General features: G+C 40.5%; 4 protein-coding genes across 6 annotated transcripts; 2 read left to right on the plus strand and 2 right to left on the minus strand.

The window, feature by feature from the left end:
* The first annotated feature begins 64 nt into the window (after positions 1-64).
* Positions 65-3,835, plus strand: LOC108055237 (uncharacterized). The gene is made up of 3 exons (XM_017138520.3): positions 65-200; positions 255-3,293; positions 3,642-3,835. The coding sequence occupies exons 1-3, from the start codon at positions 179-181 to the stop codon at positions 3,830-3,832; spliced, it is 3,252 nt and encodes a 1,083-aa protein (XP_016994009.2). The 5' UTR covers positions 65-178; the 3' UTR covers positions 3,833-3,835.
* Cep135 (Centrosomal protein 135kDa) lies at positions 3,822-18,968 on the minus strand. Of its 2 annotated transcripts, none has more exons than XM_017138521.3 (13): positions 18,781-18,968; positions 18,642-18,716; positions 18,064-18,190; positions 17,852-18,004; positions 16,399-17,794; positions 16,125-16,335; positions 15,949-16,064; positions 6,113-6,238; positions 5,842-5,995; positions 5,662-5,786; positions 4,687-4,954; positions 4,319-4,504; positions 3,822-4,118 (listed from the first exon to the last, which is right to left on the minus strand). In XM_017138521.3, exons 1-13 carry the CDS (start codon positions 18,877-18,879, stop codon positions 3,957-3,959), a joined length of 3,198 nt encoding a protein of 1,065 aa, XP_016994010.2. In that variant the 5' UTR covers positions 18,880-18,968; the 3' UTR covers positions 3,822-3,956. The 2 variants fall into 2 exon arrangements, with proteins under 2 accessions (XP_016994010.2, XP_016994011.2); XM_017138522.3 differs by having other exon boundaries at positions 5,662-5,768; positions 18,781-18,967.
* LOC108055239 (uncharacterized) lies at positions 7,366-15,428 on the plus strand. 2 transcript variants are annotated; one of them, XM_070214908.1, is made up of 5 exons: positions 7,366-7,597; positions 11,365-11,802; positions 13,541-13,878; positions 14,369-15,041; positions 15,278-15,428. In XM_070214908.1, exons 2-5 carry the CDS (start codon positions 11,372-11,374, stop codon positions 15,300-15,302), a joined length of 1,467 nt encoding a protein of 488 aa, XP_070071009.1. In that variant the 5' UTR covers positions 7,366-7,597; positions 11,365-11,371; the 3' UTR covers positions 15,303-15,428. The 2 variants fall into 2 exon arrangements, with proteins under 2 accessions (XP_070071009.1, XP_070071008.1); XM_070214907.1 differs by having other exon boundaries at positions 14,369-15,428.
* On the minus strand, positions 12,251-13,146 carry LOC108055242 (E3 ubiquitin-protein ligase RNF185). The gene has a single exon (XM_017138528.3). It carries the CDS (start codon positions 13,089-13,091, stop codon positions 12,441-12,443), a length of 651 nt encoding a protein of 216 aa, XP_016994017.2. The 5' UTR covers positions 13,092-13,146; the 3' UTR covers positions 12,251-12,440.
* Positions 18,969-19,020: the final 52 nt, after the last annotated feature.

A 19,020-nucleotide genomic window follows, 5' to 3' on the forward strand; every position in this document is an offset into this window, starting at 1 on the left:
GTTTATTTTTACGGAATTATTATCTTAATTATGGCTTTAAAACAATTGTATGGCGAAGAATTTTCAGAGCCTAAAAACATGTTAGAAATAGGACAGCCCAGCTTGAAACATCAAAAGGAGCTATATCGAATATATTTTCTATGAAGTTCTTAACTACGAACCCGCCTAAGAAAATTTTATGGAGCATAAAAACAAAAAAGGTAGGCAAACCATTGAAAAGTTGTCGAAAAATACTCAAAATAAAGTTTTCACAGATCGCAGCATTTTTCTGGAACGCGAGGAGCGTGTTTCGATCGGGGGACGCCAAAGGATTTACATAAAGAAGACCCACAAGAAGGTGAGGGAACTCTTCCGTCATCCAACGGTTGGAGTTTCTAGTTACGCCCACAAGCAGCCGGAAGTTGGGCCATCATCCTCTTCACTGGGTCTTGAGAAAATCCAGCGAACCCGACAGCAGGTGGATATTCTGTACAGGAAGATCGAGAATGAGATAAATAAGTTGAAGGACTTTCGCAACCATTTCCTTAAAGACACAGACACTGGAAGCAGATCTAGGAGTCCGGATATGGCAAAGGCGAGACAAAAGAACATGACCTGGGGTCAAAGTTTGGAGGCGAATCAGGTCGGTCCCCTAGCCGCCAATAGAACTCCCAATTCCGGTCCTCAACCGAAGGTCAAATGTCGCACCATTGCTGTTAAGAATTCGCCTGCAATTGATTCTTCGGAAATCGACCAAAGAATCAGTGGAGGCTGCTCCCATTGTTGTGCAAACTGCAGTCGGAATTATCAGACAATCTACCAAAGCAGCTTTGGAAATTGTAACTGCCATTGTAATTGCTCCTGCCAGTGCAACATGGGATATCCTCAACAGTTCAGCGTTTGCAATAAATTCAATGGAGGGATTTCACCCAATCAGGGGATGGAGTTTGGGATACCTTATAGCATCTGTCCACGGCAAACCTGCGGAAGAGTGGTCACCGATCTGAATACTCAGGGAATTGGACGGAATTGGTGTCCAAAAATAATGACGGATCGCGCTGCATCACCCAAGGATTGCCGTACCAAATGCCAGGACAAAAAGTCGCCAGTTAGGAGTGGAAAATCCACAATTATTAAAAGATTGGAATGCAAAATAAAAGCGGAAACTGCTGCAGCTTCATTAGCACAGCAAAAGAAGACTCCTGAAAAACTACCAAAGGTTATCCAGAAAAAGGAGAACGAGTCTTCAGAGGATCATAAGCAAAATAAGACAAAAATGAAGTCGGAAAATGTGACAGTCAGTAAACTTGTCACTTCAAAGGCTTTTAGTGGTGATGCAGATCCATCGAAGTTGTGCAGCGAGGAACAAACGGATGAAACGAAGGTCCGCATGTACCAAGATTATTTGAATCAGTATAAGCAGGAGAATTCCAGGACTGAGCTCGAAGGACGCACGGCTCTCCAGCCGATTCCCACATACACAAGGATCAAGACGGAAGTGGAACAAAAACCAAATGTAAAGCAACCCGCGGATTCACCTCCTCTTTCCGATTCGGATGGGATTAAAAATCAGGAGAAAGGAAACTCAAAAGGAGTTCAGGAAGTTGAAGAATCTAACTGTTGTTGCGATGCTGGTCGGAATGCACTTGTAAGTCAAAGTAGTAGCGATGAACGCCTAATATCCGTTGAGAATTTGTGTTGCTGTAATATATCAGAAGACGGAAAAACTGGAGGGAATATGCAGGATAGTAAAAGTCACAGCGAAAGAAGTCATACTTATAAAAACGTAAGTCAAGACTGGCACAATAATGATGGTCGTTGTAATGAAAAAGACTACAGCACTCCGGAAAGTAGGAAACAACCAACTGATAAAAGGTACTTCAACGATTCGAGACCTGTTGCTTCCTGGAACAACACTAATGGGCTACAGTGCCCTGACGACAGAAGCCTACTTAAAACAAAAAGTGCCGCAAAGGCAAATCGAATGAATTCGGAAAAATCAAAAAAATTCGAGAGTATGAATTCTAAGATGGTTACGCAGGAAAGGCGAGAGCATTCCAAGGAACGAATCTCGGTGAAGACGGTTCCTAAGGAAATGAGAGCACACAATCTTCAGAGATCAACATCACCCCAAGTCTTAAGAACTACCAGTTATGTCTCTATGGCTCCTCAATATCAAAAAGATATTCCAGTGATACAGGCTCACAGAGATGCGATAAAAACCCAAAAAAATATTACTTGTAGGGAAAAACTGGAAAAACAGCATTATTATCGGGATCATGTTAATCCAACTCTACCAAGTACATCTCGCTTAGAAAATTTTCCTTCAGAAGTTATAGCTTCCCCGCAAAGTGAAAGTGCCGAAACTGTATTAAAGATTCCAAATCAGTATAGTCGATCCAATAATTGTGATAACGATAGCCTCCACGATCGATTCGTTAATTGCTATCAAGATTTAAAGCAAGATACCCTTAGGAATTTCGAACCACTGGAAAAGATTGCTAGTTATAAATCAGATAATGGGTATATTTATAATGAGAGTGATTACGACGCGTTGGCTTGCAGGCAAGATGATCTTAGAGAGCCCTCTTACAGAATACCAGAGAAAACACAGAAATCTCATGATGATTCACCCCATGTCAGCTATAAACAGTCTATAAAGAGAAATCCTCAAACACCCCCAAATAGGCAAGACAGTCCCAGGAATCCCAAAGACTATTATAGACAAGTCAATCAGAAGCCTCAAAACGAATATAATAGTCAGATATTAAATACACGAAGTCACAGTCCCAATAGACCCTATAGAGTTAATGATCAGACTTCGAGTTCTCACTGTTGTCCTAGTCCCAGCCAATCTGATCAAAGTCTGTGCTCCGAGTGTCAGGAATCTTACAAAACCCAGAAGAAAGTACAAAGTGTGGACCATTTTAAAACCTACAGTTATGATGACTGTGATAGGGGACACCATACCAAATACGGAAGTTCACCGGATCAAATTAATTATAGATACGACGGATATGAAGGGGATCAGTTGGAAAATCATCGTCAGGTTCATAATCAGCATACCCCAAGGTCATGCATGTCTTCCCCAAGACGCTGTTCACGCAGTGAAGATAGCCAAGTTCCAGTTTTGGAGACCGTCTGTGAGAAACGCACACGAACAGTTACCTTCGAAGATAATAGTGGGGATCTGACCAAGGAGGAACATGTTAAGGAAACTTGTCACAGTCTTATCGATTGGGAGCGCGCCCTTAAATACCACATGGTAGAGCAAAGCGGTGATACGGAAAACACAGATGATAACTACACTTGTAGTAAGTTTATTTATTATTTATTTACAGATTCTAATAATGAAATTGGATAGTCAGTTTTCTTTAGAATATAATATTGGTAATTGAGAACGTCGATTAGATTGATGAGAAGGATTATTTATTTCTGTAATAAAACAATGTAGTTAAGAAATTTATTTATGTCCATGAATCTAACAAATTATGACTAGCGCTTTAATTTATAAGTATTTTTTGTACTTGTAGCGTTGGTAAAAAAATAAAACCAAAATTAAGTTAAATTTCGATCCAATTTCCACCAAATTTTAGTTGGAGCTTGGTTGAAAATGATTTAAGTTTTTACATTTTATATTTTTTGATATACACATTTCCTAGGATCCAGCAGTTCCGGTGAGCGTACCTGCCTTGAGTCTACCTACGATGACGACTTCGCCAGCTGCGAGGAGGCGGATCCCCAGACGAACTACAAGCGGGCACCTGCATTTGATGGATGTCCCTGCATGTACCAGACCTATTTAAACCTGGCCTCAATGTGCCAGAACGAAGGACGCTCCATTCAGCGATAGATACAACTAATTTTTATTCAGTTTCGACAATCTTTCTTATATTTTTACAATTTCGATATCCCAGCCAAACATTAAATTTGAGTTAACATAATAAAACAAGTCAATAGTTTTGTCAAATACAGAGTTACAGAGTTTTTGAAGGCACCCGCGGGCTGACTTCGCGTGTTCTAGCACGGTTGTAGCGATCCTCGACCAGATTTCTACGCAGATCGCGGACTTGTTGCTCATATTCGTTGGCCAACTCCTCCTGGTGCCTACAGCGGGAACGTTCCTCCTGCAACTGACTCTGTTTCGGGAAAATTAATAATAATTATTATTATATGTATTATTATATTATACAAATGTAATTGCATTGTAACTCAGATAAATAAATATGATTGCTTTATTAACTGTTGACCTTTTTGTGTAAAGTTTACTCAATTGGTTTTTTGGGGTTTTTCATGGCAAACAAAAGAAAAGTGGTTACCCTTCATAAGCAATACTCACCAAAGTTTGTTGGAGCTGTCGTTGCAGTCGGTCCATTTCGTTTTTGGCCCTGATATCATCGTCATCCTGACGTTGCTGATCGTTATGCAAGCGCCCCAGCATCAGATCGGTGGTCTCCGTGGTGATTTGATTGAGAGCCGAACTCTGCTGAAGCTCATCGCGCAGTTTTTCGCATTGTTTTTCAAGCTGAAAAGCAAAAATAATGTAATACAAATAGATAGCAAGTAGATCCACAAGCTACTCACAAGCACTTTTGAATTATACGGCTAGTTAGTCAGAGTTTTGTTAGAAAGCGAAGTAGACTACAGCGGAGTGTTCTAGCTAGGATAGAGATACTGATACTGATCGGGATCAGAGCTGAAGCTCACCTTTTTGCGCATTTCGTTGACCTCGTTCAGCTCCGCATTGAGTTTACCCTTTTCCACATCGAGCTTATCGCACAGCTCCTTGCGAGCCTCGAGATCCACCTTCTGGACACGGATATCATCGCGGGCGTTCTCCAGTTCCCTTTCGAGACATCGCGTGGAGGCCCGGGCGGCGGTCAGTTGCACCTCCATATCATCAAGAGCGCACTGGCGACACTGCAGCTGATCCTTCAGGCTGCGCACCTCGCACTCCAGCTCACAGATTTGTCGCCTGTGTGAAATAATTACAAATAAGTGTTTTAAAAACAAGTAAATAGGTAGATAGTAGAGACCTGCATGAATGGATTCAATGAATTATTTTGAATTTTTTGTTTTATATGAATGAATTAATTAGAATTTTGAGTTTAATAGAATTGAATGAATTTGAATTTTGAGTTTAATAGAATTGAATGAATTAATGGCATGAATTCCGAAATAATTCAAACGACAATTTCTTTTTGCCTGAATTTTATTTACTATGCAGTTAACATTGATTTGTTAAAAATTTTACACTTTTTGTTCTCAAAAGAAAGCACAAAATAAAACTGGCAAATTCAAAAAATGCATAAAAATTATTCATTCATTCATTCAATTCGAAATTAATTAGAAAAACATTTAATTTATCAGAAATCAGAAATCAAAATCAGAAATATGATGGCCTACTATGATAAAACAAAAATTGAATGATTCACGCAGGGCACTAATAGATAGATATTGTAAAATATCATGAAATCATCAAATGACAAAACGTGTTAGTAATTTAAGTGTTCGCTTATCAACATGATCTTAATGTTTATTGTCGGCACATATTAAGCGCAAGATCATTAGGAACCTTGCTTTGTAGGAAATTAATTGCGCAAGTCCTACATTTTGGTTTTAATTTTTTTATTATTATATTAGAAAACTGTCAAGAAAGAGACAATAAGATTTAAAACACACCTGAACTCGGCTGCCTCGCACTCCAGACTCTGGTTATTTCCCTCTAGCGCCGCTTGGTCCTGGGTTAGGCAGTGATAATGGTCCAGCATTTCATCGCGCTCCTTTTCCTTTAATTTAGAGCACACCTGTATGCCAACTCGAGTACTCGGACTTAGGCACTAACTTTGTAGATCAACTAACCTTTTGGGTGAGCAAGTCCTCGGCCTTCTTCACCTCCTGGACGTACTTGTGCAGCTGCTGCTTCATGTTGGCCACCTGCTTCTCAGAGTCCGTCAGTTTGTTTTGCAACGTCCTGGCCTCCACTTGGACATCGCTCAATTTGTCCATCAGCCGGCTGTGGGGCAACAAAAAATTATAAAAAAAAACCCCTAATGATCGAGGAAAAAAGATTTGCCCCAGCGCGGAAGCAGTTCTATGATATCTTCACCTCGCTAATGACTTTTTTGCTCACCGATTCTCTGCTATTGCCTCATCGCGGCTGGCTTTGAGTGCCACAATCTGCTGCCGCAGCGTTTTACTTTCCGTCGAGGTCTCCGTCAGTTCTGAATCGCGCTGCCGGTTCCTGTTGGCCAGCTTTCTGGAAGGGGAAGAGTAGGGGAAAAGCCGAAATCAATTGGAATCAATGTTGAGGCGTAGCGCAATCAATGCCACTGTCTGCCAGAACCTGACCCTCTTCCGATGGCCATAAAGAGGAGGGTCAGCGCAGAGAGGCACTGAGAGAAAAATAGTCTAGTATCGAACAAAAATTCCCAAAATAATGAACAAAGGGAAAATAGTGATCCTCTTTAGCCAAATATGTTATTAAATAAATCTCATGATCATTAATAATGATTATCTTTTGAAAAACTGTTAAATAAAAAATACGGAAGTAGCCTAAATTGGATTAAATTTGGATATAGGATCTAAAAAATTTAAATACTGAATTAATGACTAAATAAGAGTAACAACATGGTTGATATTAATTATAAATTTTATTCGAAACTCCGCAGAGAAAATTTTACGGCGTTTTAGGTGCCATTTTCTTGTAAAAACGATTTAAAAATAAAAAGAAAACGTTTTTCAAATCCAAAGTAAAACAACATTTGTATGAAGCGTTATACTTTTTAAAATGTTTCACCCCTTATTTTGTACCTAAATCTTTTGATACCTTTCTTTGTGTACATTAAGTTAGAAAATACTTGTTACTTATCTTAATTTGTATTTCGGTCTGTAAGTGATTTTTCTATCTTAAACATTTAAGCACGATTACAAGAGTTATGAATCAAGATCTTGAATGGCAGTGCACAAGTGGATAGGAGTATCTAGCATTAACTAGCGATGCCAGGCACGTAGCCACACACATCCGCACTTGGCCAGAAGCTCAAGAACACACGGCAGTCAACAGAGGCAGTCAAAGTCGCCGTCGCAGTCACCATCGTTTAAGCCATAGCCGTATCCATCGTCGTCCGTCAGTCAGTCATTAAGGCTAAACAAAGTTCAAATACCCGTCACTGCCGCTGACGCAGAGCTGAGATGGCTAAGAGAGTGGTGGCTGAGACAACCACTGACATTTCGTTGTTACCTTTTTGGTCAAAGTGGTTAGCACATTTACACAAAACCGAGCTCCTCTGAGCCTCACCTTTGTGGCTTGGCTTGGCTTTTGGAAGAGCGGATATGCCGAGCAAGAGCAGCGGCAAGAGCCGCCAGAGAAACATGGCTAAAACCATGGCTCAGACGTTTGTTACCTGCCCAAGCGAACGGACGCCGCGATCGCTTGGTTTCGTCCGCTGTAGTTGGTCAGTGGTCGGTTCTTCTGTCCTAGGGAACCGTCTCAATCCCCAGCAAAGTGTAGCGAATATCTGTGTTTTTGTTATTGTGCGTGATTGCTGAAACCAAATCAAAACAAATTGAGCCCTCACCAACCAGTTTGGTTATTATAACAACCAAGTTGCAAAAGGTGCGACCGCAAATGAGGGGCGGGATAGTCCCAAGAAAGCCAGAATAAATAACATGTGAAAGAGGAATCCGAGAAAATTTGCTCGAGTTAATTCTGAGTAGTCCATTGTTAGATCTTGTATGAATTCTGTTTTTTACCTGATTTTTTCTCACCCTTCTTTTTTAAAGAATTTCTTAATTACGTAAAAGGACCTATCCAATTTATTTTTCTACCGGATTCTTTTGAGAACGTTAAATAAATTTAAAGATAAATCGTTAAATATCCGATTCATTTTTATTAGTTCATGTTGATATAAAATCAATCTATTCAAAAATTGGATTTTATATTATCTTGACTTTATAAAAGCAATTCCATTTTAGGAAGCTGAATTTTATTACCATTATTAAGTAAACGCAATAATCAAACATGTTTAGGACCTTATAACAAGTATAAACTTTTATGGACTTTTTTATTAGGTTTTATTTATTTCTGAATAAACTGAGTCAATGACTGAGTCTTGTTTAAAATCAACAATTTGTTAAAAGGCACAATTTTATATGTGCTTTATACAAATAAATGAAAAAAAAGCTTTGAAATGTATTTGAATAACACCAATAGGCCCGACAATAGAAGAAAAACCGGAATTAAAACATCTAATTTTAAAAAACAAAGTGAAAGAGATAATAAAAAGTGTAAAAAGGAAATGTACAAATTTAAACTGAAATTGTGGGTCATAATTGATAAGGGTTTCACATGCAATTATGTACTCATTAATCTACTTAATTAGGTTTATAGCGCCGAACAAAGTAAATCAAGTTTATGTGCTTTCAAGAATGTTGCAATCCTTTACTTGATTTATTAAAGTACAAAAAACAAAACCTAATGTATTCCATATAAAACATTTTAACCTTTCATAAGAAAAATCTATAAATTTTTTAAATAAAAAAAATATACAAACTTTACACTATAAAAGAAATAATTTGTTTGCAAGAGTTAAAAAATATTTCCTGTGTTAGCAAGAGAATAAAGGAGTCAGTAAAATACCAAGAAAAAGGGATATCAAATCTATCTATCTATCTCAGAAATAAACAAGACCTCGTGTAAAAGCAAAAGCGATGTGAGCGGCCTAATTGATTTATATAAAGGCGATCAAATTAAATCCAGTTTGTGTGTTAACAAAGAGCTTACGAAAGGTGCAAAATCGAGTGAGGTAAATGGGCCGGAGGAGAATCCCAAGAAAGCCAGAATCAAACGCTGACGTAGACCGGCTTGCTGTAAGCGGCGCACAGTGGGGCGCCTAGAACAAAAAGCCTGCCAAAATGGTTTTTTTTTTTTTAAGATTTCCCAAAATGTTGCAATGCAACTTCAAAAACAATTGAATTCTCTATACACATCAAAAGGAAAGAGTGATCTGTGTTAAATGGTTCTCCCACTACAGATTTATAAAGTGGATTTTTCGAAATATAATTTTAGCCAATAAGAAAAAAAGGTATTTTTACACATCTTTGAAATTTTTCTGAAAGCGCCCAAGGGCCTAAGTCGTATATGTAACGATTGAAATTTTAAGAGCAACCAATTCTTAAAATATTAAAAAAAAAATAAAAATTTTAGATACATAATTACTATTTTTTTTTAATTTTTTAAAAGTGGTCAAAAAAAAAAGGGATTTTTTGGATACCCTTGGACGTAAAGTAGTGTTACACCCTAGATCCCCGTTTAATTCTTTTTTTAAAAAAAAGTTTAGATATTTAACTACATATTCTGAAAAAATTAGCCTGCCCTTTTGTGCCTCTTCTGAGAAAACCGCAGTTTAAGTTAGCAAGAAATGTTCATAATTTGAAATATCGTCAGCCCTGGTTCATTCGCGCGCCCTAACATCATGAAGATATTTTACTTATGTGAAGGTATTGATGAAGATAATGATAAATTAATAAACAAATTTGGGTTTAAAATTTTAAATTATGTTATTTTACTAAAAATACATATATGAAGTAAATACCGGTTTCTACCAGTTTTTTTTTGAAAATATGCTATATTTCCTTGATTGATTCTATGACATCTATAAGATATCATTGACCAATTAAAAAAAAGGTAAGCATAGAGCTAAAATGATAAATAATGACTTAATCCCAATTTATATGAACCAATATTGAAATAGAACCGAGACATTCCCCTTTGTAATAAGCGTTTATATGGCAGCTATAAGATATAGTTGACCGATTTGAATAATTTTTTTTTTCAAAAATCAAGTTAAATTTAAAAAAAATATTGGGAAACTTAGAACCCTATAAGTAATTTATTTATATTTTTTTTCTTAAAAAAACAATTTATTTTTTCTTAAAAAATTTCTACAACAAAAAAATTTCACTAAAACAATTCACCTTATGATGTTTTTTTACATATTTAATTGCCTTCAACAATGCCCCATCAAAAGATATTCGATATAGGGCTCCGCTGATTTAAGGCAGACTTTTGGCTTTTTCGCCCCACTGTGCGGCGGGCCAAAAACCAGTTGCCAGTGCAGCGGCGGCGGCCAGCAGAGCGGTCCAAACGGGCCACAAATCACGCAACTCGTACCGCCCAAGAGTGTGGCACCTTTCGTGTCCGGCGGCGGCTTGATCGCTTCGCTGGCTGTTGTTGCTGCCACATGTTTCATCATCTGCGGCCGGTTGCATAAGAAGGCCCACCCGGTTATGACCAGCAGCTGAAAGAGCAGAAGATTTCTGACCACCGGTCGGCGGCTGAGGCGAAAAGAAGTCAAGATAAATGGGTATTTGGGTCATGGTTAACCGCGCGCGAACCGTTTACTGGTTTTCGGTGTTTTGGTTTTGTCTTTTAGCCGATTTTGCGGTGGTGTCCGGCCAACATGATAATCAGTTGCCCCAAAGGGTTGGCTAATTCGAATTGGACCCGCTTTAAGGCCCTCCGCTGCAGCGGTGAAATGATTTTTAAACAACGGCCGCGACAATGGAAAAGTCATCCATCATCCGGTTTAATGAGGGCTTCCACCCCCGATATCTTCACAGAGCAGGGGGAAAATAATCACCGCCGCACTTCTCCAGCCCGAACTTAATTTAATTTAATGACTAAGTTTCGGAATATTTAATCTTTTAACACGAAACGTCAATGCTTCATTTTTAAATAAACAAATCGAAATAAATGACCCTCAAAAATGGCTTAGAAAATTGATTATACAAATCGGTTATTTATATAGTTTTGACCATTACAACACTATATAAAAGGCATTATGATTATGATTTTTTGCCACCTTTGCATCAATTTGATAAGTCAACACAAAGCAGCTTATGATATCGGATTAGGGACATAAATGGACATAAATGTCTCCATCGTAAGCTTAATGAAACTAAGAAACTTTTTGAAATTTTTAGAAATATAAAGAAAATAGTTCGTTTTTATTTTTTGAGGATACACGAAAATTATTGTTTTTTAAGAAATCTTAACATTTTATTTGTGATACTGAAATTGTTATAGTTATATAAAAAGGATCTTTCAGATGCTCGGATATATTCCTTTTATAATTCAATTTGATTTTAGATCCGTATTTCATGCAACGTATTTAAAATATTTAATTAAAAACTTGGAAAACAGAAAACTATTTTAAAGCCAACTAAATAAAAACATGTTTACACATTTAACTCGAGTAAATGAGTAAAGGTGAATTCCTTTGAAAATAATTTCTTAAGATTTGACTCGTAAAAGCTTCACTGTGGTTCCAATCACATCAAATATAAATACTAATTTATTAATCAATTAGTTTTCATTTTCAGATCCACCATGAGACGTCGCAAAGTGCTCATTTGCTGGGCTGCTCTGCAGGCGGGCAGCTCCATCCTCACTTGCCTGCTTCTCCTACTGACCACCGGTCAAAATCCACAGCAAGTGTCAGCTGGAATTGTGCCTCCGCCGTGGAGTGATCCCGCCAAGAATCCATGCGCCACCATGTCAGGTGGCTGGCAGCTCCTCTACTGGGCGCCCCTAAAAAAGTGCTTCAAAATCTTCACCCTCGGCTATCCATGTCCGGAAACCATGGAGCTCAGTCCCACGGCGGTGAGTGCGAAGCGAAGGGATCTCCCAGCGGCCGAGTGCCGTTGTCCACCGGGAACTGCACTCAGTCCCCTGACCAATAATGTCTGCTATAAGCTTTACGAACGGGGACCCTGTCAACCTGAGGAGTACTTCCAACCCACGCCGGATCAGGTCAAAAGGTGAGTTGAGTTCGGTTTTAAGCCCCAGAAATAAAAAAAAGCTTTACTAACAGACTGTTCTGAATTTTACTTTCTCTTTTTTAGAGAAAGTTCTAGTGCACTTAAGCAATTGCGAAAGCCATAACTTGTTTTTATGAATAACGAAAGTCAATTATTTTTCAAGAACATAAGAAATTGTGCGCTTACTCAACTTTTGCATATTTAAACCCGTTATTCGTAGAATAAAAGGGTATATACTATTATGTATCAGGTAGAAGGAATCGGATCTTTCTTTAAAAAGTTATGATAAAAAATAATGGAATGCAAACAGTCGCTTTGCTTATCTCTTTCATTTACCCGCATAATGGGTATTTGATAGTCGAGGCATTCTCTTGTTTACTGAATAAACCAAAAAACTTCTTTATTATTCAGAGGAAATTCTGAGCAATAACTCTTTTTTTTGTTGGTTGTTTGTTTTAACGACGATCGTTCAACGTTTATTCTTCAAATACACTTATAAAAACTGCACTGAACGTAATTTGAAAAGCACCGGTTGCTGGCCAATTTGACATATTTTTATCAGGAGCATAATCATAAACGATTTACTTCCCGTTTTCATACAAATTTGGATGAGGGATTACCCAGTAGTTCCCAGTTTGCTAGGCAAAAACCAGCCAGGCGATAAGTACAAAGGCCATATAAAGAAAGAACTTGGAAAGGTTCTGTTCGTCCTGAAACTGCGTTGTTCCGCGATTAGCAGCCGCATTACGTTGCGCGGCCCAATTTAGAGATGATGAAATGAAGCCGAAAGGAAAGCCAAGGGCAACGGACATGTGAAAAACGTGACCGAATAAATGGTTGGATCCTGCTTCCGCCTCCGGTTCTGTGCGGCGTCCAGCGGGACGTGGAGGAATTCCCTCCCGAGGATCCTCTCTACGCGTACTATTTCGTCCGTAGAGGGGAATGACCTTATCCTTATCCACGGCCGCCTTGCAAACGGGACAGAGACTGCGACTGGGCTCAGTCAGGAGCCACTGAAGCAGACAGGGCCAGCAAAACAAGTGACCGCACATGGTGACCACGGCATTGTGAGCGGTGTCCAGACATATGTTGCAATCGTAGAGCGATCCATCCCTGGAGTCTCCGTCCTTATCAGTTTGGGATCCGGTATCCGACTTAAGATCCGGTATATGACCGTCATCGCCCATAAAGGAATCAGCGGTGTGGAGTATATTAGATTCTACTGCTGTCCCTGTTGACTTCAAGGTTCCCGATTGACCCAATTCCTTTGAGAGAGACTCCTCCGACATTGTTTCTATAGTGTATGTTTAGTCCAGTCAATTTTGTAGTGGCCTACGTGTCCCGAATTACTTTCCAATACTTGTTTTTCATCAGAAAAGGGGTTGTTAAAATATTTTATTACTTTTGTTTACCTTTCTATTTTTTCGAAAATAATTTCTAATTTTAAGGGAATTTTTTTTTCTAGTTTTTAGGGTGATTTTAGTTTATGGAAACCATTTTCTACGTTTAAGAAAAACTTTCTTGATTTTAGAAATATTTCCTTAGTTTTAGAAATAACATTCTTGTATTTAGAAAAAAGAAATTTTAATGTCGATTTTCCAAAATTTATGCTAAAATTTATTTTTAGTGTACTTGGGACTCACTTACGAAGAAATTACTTTATATTTTATAGTTTATCGAAAGTTATTGATATTTGTAAAAACCTAAAATAGTAATGGTTTACCAAATCCTTTTTCAGATCCGGCAATCGTTGGGGCACATGCAAGCGACCACTGAACTGTCCGGAGGACATGATCTTTTGGCCGAGGGACAACAAGTGCTATGCCAGGCACGCCAAGGGTCCATGTAGTCGTGGAAAACTCCTAGTTCAAAACGCGGACGGACTGGCCGAATGTCGTTGCGAGGATGAGGGGGAATTGTCCTCGTTCTACTATCCGGCGGAGGAGTCCTGCTACGAGCACTACACCAAAGGACCCTGCTCGACGCCGGGTCACATCTTCTTGCCCGGCGGTCGATGCGACTGCCAGCGGCACTTGCCGCACTATCATGCTCCGCAGCAAATGTGCTTCGAGCTGGGTAGGATTGGGTTTTGGTTACGGAACTACACTATTAAGTAACACACTTTGAATGCAGTTGTTTATACGGAAACTCTTTAACCTTAAATCACAAGAATTATTATAATTTAACAAACTTACTTCCTAAAAACGAAATACTTAGAAAAGTTTTGGTAGACAAAATAGAGAATAATTACACTTAACTCGTTGGATTAAATCTCTTAATTCGATAAAGTTAAAAACCTTTTAAAATTTGTTTTAATTTTTAATTGGACTATAAAATGTATAAATCTTGTAAATTGAAAATGAAAATTAAGAAGTAAATTGGAGAATAATTACACTTATCTCATTACATTAATAAAATTAAACATTTTGTAAATTAGTTTTTAATTAACTGATTTCTAGTAGATAACAGTTTTTTATCTTTAATTGGACTATAAAATTCACAAAACTTGTAAATTGAAAGGAAAATTAAGGAGTTAATTCGACAATAATGATCTCCCCCTTTCCAGATACTCCTGGCCCCTGCCCACCTGGACACATCTTCCGCATACCCGACGATGTCCAGGAGACCACTGGCAGCACCCTGCAGCTCTTGCCGCGCGCGAAGTGTCAGTGCAAGGAGGGCTATGTGCCCTGGAGCGATGGCCTCTGCTATCGCCTGTACACCAGGGGTCCCTGCGGCTCCAACGAGTTCCTGGTCAACGGAACCAGTTGTGTGCGAAACTTCTGCGGCAAAAATCGCCTGTACTTTCCTGCGGAGGACTCTTGCTACAGGATCGGATCTCAAGGCCCGTGTGCCCTGCATCAGGTGGTGATCTTTGACTTCACCGCCCGGCCGTCCATCGATGGCATCTCGTACAACGGAATGTGCGGTTGTTCCGGCGTCCTCACCAATCTGGATCAGCAGTGCTCGGGCGAGGGAGCGGATAAGGAGCAGAATATATGCGAATCCACGCCCGGAATGGTGGAGATCAACGGGCAGTGCCACAAGCTGTATAGCCGTGGTCCCTGCGGTGCGGGTCAGTGGTTGGAGCCACTGAAGACGCAAACAGCGAATGGTACCTCCTCCATTTTGGCCCATGCCAGCCGGGCCAAGTGCGTCTGCCGACCGGGCTACACGCCCTCGGAGGCGGATCAGCGCGGCATGAGCAACTGCAGCGCTCCGAGCGTCAGCCTGGCGAGGTATTTAACCAACGAGCGACTCAACTCGAAGTTTCTCAATGATCTGCACTTTGCTGGGGCCACCTAAAATCCCCCGATCTTCAAGCTATCCTCTGTCTGGTTGTGATGGAACCTCCTACGCATGCCCTCCTATTTCTTATCCCTCTATCTGTGTGTTTTTTTCCGTGTTGCATGCTGGGTGTTATTTGATCGATTCGGTCGCTTGTTATTCCATTAACCATTTTGTTCTCTTCTAGGTGGTTTTTAGAAATATTCGGTTAACGTGTTCGATAGAAAGAGATTTGTGCCATGAATGTATTACAACGACTAATGTACGAGCTGTATTTAAGGGACCTCCCGATAAGGCAAATAAAAATAAAAATGTGAAAGACTAAACTAAGAAGTTTGTAAATAAAGGATCATATGCAATCGTTTTTACAGGAAAAAGGCGTTGCTATACGGTTTAAAAAAAAACAGCCCCCTGGGAAGCGTTTTTTTATTTTGTAACTTTAAATATTTTTTAAGCCGAAAGTCACATTTTTAGATAAAAAACGCATTTTTGACTTTGGAATATCGAAAAAAAAATCTCAAAAGTAAAAAATTTTAAAAAGGCTTCCCAGGGGGCGGGTTTTTTTTTAATTCTTAGGCGAAATGTAAAACAAAATGGAAATCCGATAATTTTTTTTTTTATTGTGTTCCAGCAATCGCTTTGCCACCGATATATTAGTCGATAGTATCGGCTATACAAATTAGTGGATGTTATTTAAATGACACTTAATAATATACAAAAGGTTTGAATTAAATCCATCCAACCAGTTCTTATGGAAAAAATTGCCAAGTTTGTCGATTTTTTGGTGCCATAGACCCTACCCCCCTTAATAGTAGCATTCATACATGGTTAAAATCCCTGAAATGTTCTTTGACTTACCGCACTTGCTCCTCAAGCTCCTTTACATTCTGCTCCAATGCATTCCGCTTCTCTTTGCAATCCTTTAGCTCGTACTCCAGTTTATAAGCCCGCTCTGTTTTGCTATCCAGTTGATGCTGAAGAACCAATTAATATATTGGTAATTTATCTACGAAAGGAAAGTAAGCTACAATTACCAGCAAAGTATCCTTTTCATGTTCAAGTGAAATGTAGGTCTGCCGCAGAGCTGCGATGTCCGTGCGTAGCTGGGTGACCTCGTTGCGATTGGATTCCCGGCTAGAGTCCAGGGTACTGGCTCGAACATCCGCCGTCTGTCGCTGACGCTCGGCCACCAAAAGTTTACTCTGATAGTCCGCTATGATGCGCTCGTTCTGATCGTTGAGCATGCTGTCAGGAAAGGCATTTCAAATGAATTAGAGACAGTTTAAATTAAGTATCAGTATAACTTACGTTATCTGACCATTTTCCGTCTTCAGCTGATCGATTTCCGTTTGCATGGCGGCCAGACGCTGTCTCATCTGAATTAAATCCTCCTTGAGCATCGCCAGATTCGTTTCCGTTGGAACGCGAGCCGAGTTCAGCTCCCGCTTATCCCGTTCCAGTTGCCGCAGCCGATCGTTGAGATCTTCGTTGCGCACACGCAGCGCCTGCAGCTCCTCGGCGTGCAGTTGAACGGTGCACAGTTGCTTCTCCCGCAGGGTGTCCCGCTCGCAGCGAACGCGTTCCAGTTCGGACCTGGCGCAATCCCGTTCCCGCTCCACCCTGGCAATGGCCGCCTGGACGCAGTCACTCCGGTTGCTATTGGCGGTGGAGGTACTAGAAGAAGCTGTGGCCGGCGGCAGCGTTTCGTACTGCACGCTTTTCTGCGGCGAGAACTGCAGCTTTCCGCCGGGGAACAACTCGGTGCGCAGAGCCTTCAACTCCTCGTCCTTGGACTTTATTTGGGCATGCAGAAAGGCTATCTCCGACTCGGAACCAGCCTTGCTCATCAGCCGCAGATACTCCTTCTGGAAGAAGTCCCTCTCCGAGGACAGGCGTATCTTCTCTTCGTCCAGGGTGACGGTGGAGTGTTGGTTCTGATCCTTGAGCTCCTTTTGCAGCTCCAGGATCTTGGCCTGCATTTTCTGAAGCTTCTTCTTGTGCTTTTCATTGGTGACCTCCAGTTCCTCTTCGCGGCGCGTCAGAAGATTCAAGCGCTCGTTGAGATGGCGATTGTCACTTTGGTGGGATGCAAAACCACCAGTCAGTCGGTGATCCCTGCCCTTCTTCTTGAGTTCCATCTGCAGTTGCCGAAGTTCCAGCTCCTTGGCGTCAATCTCCGCATTGGCCTGCTGTTCCACCTGCAGAGCGGCCTCCTTCAGTTCCTCCAGCTGTGTCTGCAGCTTCCTTTTGTCCTCCTCCGAAGACAGCGCTCGCTGCATGGCATCGTGCATCTTGTCCTGGAAGTCGCGCACCTGCAACATCAGATCGCTTTTCTCGCGCTGCAACAGATCGATGTCCTGGGAGAGGACGCCCACCTCCTTGTAGCAGCAATCCTTGGCCAAAGCCGCCGGCGGTCGTCCTCCAGCCAGCATGTCGTTTAACCGGCGAATCTCCCGGTTTCTGGCCTCCACTTTTCGCTTGTAGAACTCCAGTTGTTCGCCGGCTGCCGTGAGATCGTTCTGCATCTTGTCCAGCTCCTCTTGGCCACTGGTTTGAGTGACCGTCACACCATCTTTGGTCGTTGTGGTGGTCTTTTGGAACACCCCGGCATTGCATTTGGTGCATTTAAGAGTGGAGGTGCCGGTGCCCAGTACAGTGGGCAGTACATTTCCAGATCTCACTGTACTTATGAAGGGTTTCTTGGCTAAAATATATGGTAGTTGTTATTAAATCCTTTGGTAGCTATGCTTCTTTGACCTACTTTGACGACCAATGCCAGTTGCAACCTTTTTGGACGTGGCAGAAGAAACCAATTGCTTGGTGAGCAAGGCATCCAGTTGGTTCTGAAGCCCATCATTGTGGCTCTGCAAGTGCTGTTTGTCCGTCTCCAGGTTTCGGATCTTGCGCTCGGATTCTACGAAAGGCGGTTGAGGAACTTAGTTGAAAATAAAAGTAGAATCGATTACCACTTACCGCACAGGCGCAGCTCGTAGTCCTCCCTGTCGCCCAGGAACTGCAGATGGAGTTCATTACACTCGGCCAGCAGGCGAGAGTTATCGCACTTATACGGTTCGACGCCCAGCTCCCAACAGGTCTTTTCCTGGCGAAACGAAAGCCACAACAAAAGGATTGCTTAGCAACCGATTAAACCACAACCAACGATAAAGGAAGTATCTAAACCGAAGTTTAGATATCCTTGCAGTTTTAAGAACATTTTTAAAGACTATAAAATAAACTTATAAGGCTCAATCTTCATAACTTGATAATGGGTATGATATAGTATGTATATAGTATGATCGATAACTTGGAATCAAACGGAATATTCCATATAATTTAAATAAAAAGGAGATAAATCTGTGTATATCCATTCTTTTGACAAATATATATACAATCTTGATCAAATTCTCAAGTAATTAATAAAATATTGAACACAAAATAATGTTACTATACTGATTAATAAATTTTAAGAGTTCCGAGTGACCTCGTCGCAAAGACTTGGTCGAAACTATAGTACCCGAGATTTGAAAGGAACTCCTCTATGGTTTACCCACCTCCAGCAACTCGGAGACCTTCTTTTTCGTATCCCTCAGACATTCTGTGGTCTTGATCAAGTCACCAAAAATTGCCTGCAATACGAGTAAACAAAATCTTATGCCAAAACTCCGAAAATAAAACGAGTATGCATCTTACCTGAACTAGTGGAATGGCCAAAACGGGCAGTGTCTGGGTGAAGCCCATGATGTCCAGTTTGCAGCGCAGGTCCTTGAAGTCGCCATCGTTGATATTCATGGGTAAACGCTAATAGTCCCCTTAAACTTTCTAAAACGCAATAAATAAAAACAAATTGTTATGCGCCAAGAGTCAAAAAAATTGAAGTATGCAGTATGACCGTTACTAGTCTTGCAAAATATACCATTTGACCAGAATACC

Source organism: Drosophila takahashii, chromosome 3L, assembly GCF_030179915.1.
Source record: "Drosophila takahashii strain IR98-3 E-12201 chromosome 3L, DtakHiC1v2, whole genome shotgun sequence".
NCBI classification, from domain to species: Eukaryota; Metazoa; Arthropoda; class Insecta; order Diptera; family Drosophilidae; genus Drosophila; species Drosophila takahashii.

Coding starts and splice junctions, on each gene's coding strand:
- LOC108055237 (XM_017138520.3), top strand. CDS start 179: ATGGAGCATAAAAACAAAAAAG. Junction 201..254: donor GGAGCATAAAAACAAAAAAG/GTAGGCAAACCA, acceptor AAGTTTTCACAG/ATCGCAGCATTTTTCTGGAA. Junction 3,294..3,641: donor AGATGATAACTACACTTGTA/GTAAGTTTATTT, acceptor CACATTTCCTAG/GATCCAGCAGTTCCGGTGAG.
- LOC108055239 (XM_070214907.1), top strand. CDS start 11,372: ATGAGACGTCGCAAAGTGCTCATTTGCTGGGCTGCTCTGCAGGCGGGC. Junction 11,803..13,540: donor ACGCCGGATCAGGTCAAAAG/GTGAGTTGAGTT, acceptor ATCCTTTTTCAG/ATCCGGCAATCGTTGGGGCA. Junction 13,879..14,368: donor GCAAATGTGCTTCGAGCTGG/GTAGGATTGGGT, acceptor CCCCCTTTCCAG/ATACTCCTGGCCCCTGCCCA.
- LOC108055242 (XM_017138528.3), bottom strand. CDS start 13,091: ATGTCGGAGGAGTCTCTCTCAAAGGAATTGGGTCAATCGGGAACCTTG.
- Cep135 (XM_017138521.3), bottom strand. CDS start 18,879: ATGAATATCAACGATGGCGACTTCAAGGACCTGCGCTGCAAACTGGAC. Junction 18,191..18,641: donor AGGTCTCCGAGTTGCTGGAG/GTGGGTAAACCA, acceptor TCGTTTCGCCAG/GAAAAGACCTGTTGGGAGCT. Junction 17,795..17,851: donor AACTGGCATTGGTCGTCAAA/GTAGGTCAAAGA, acceptor CATATATTTTAG/CCAAGAAACCCTTCATAAGT.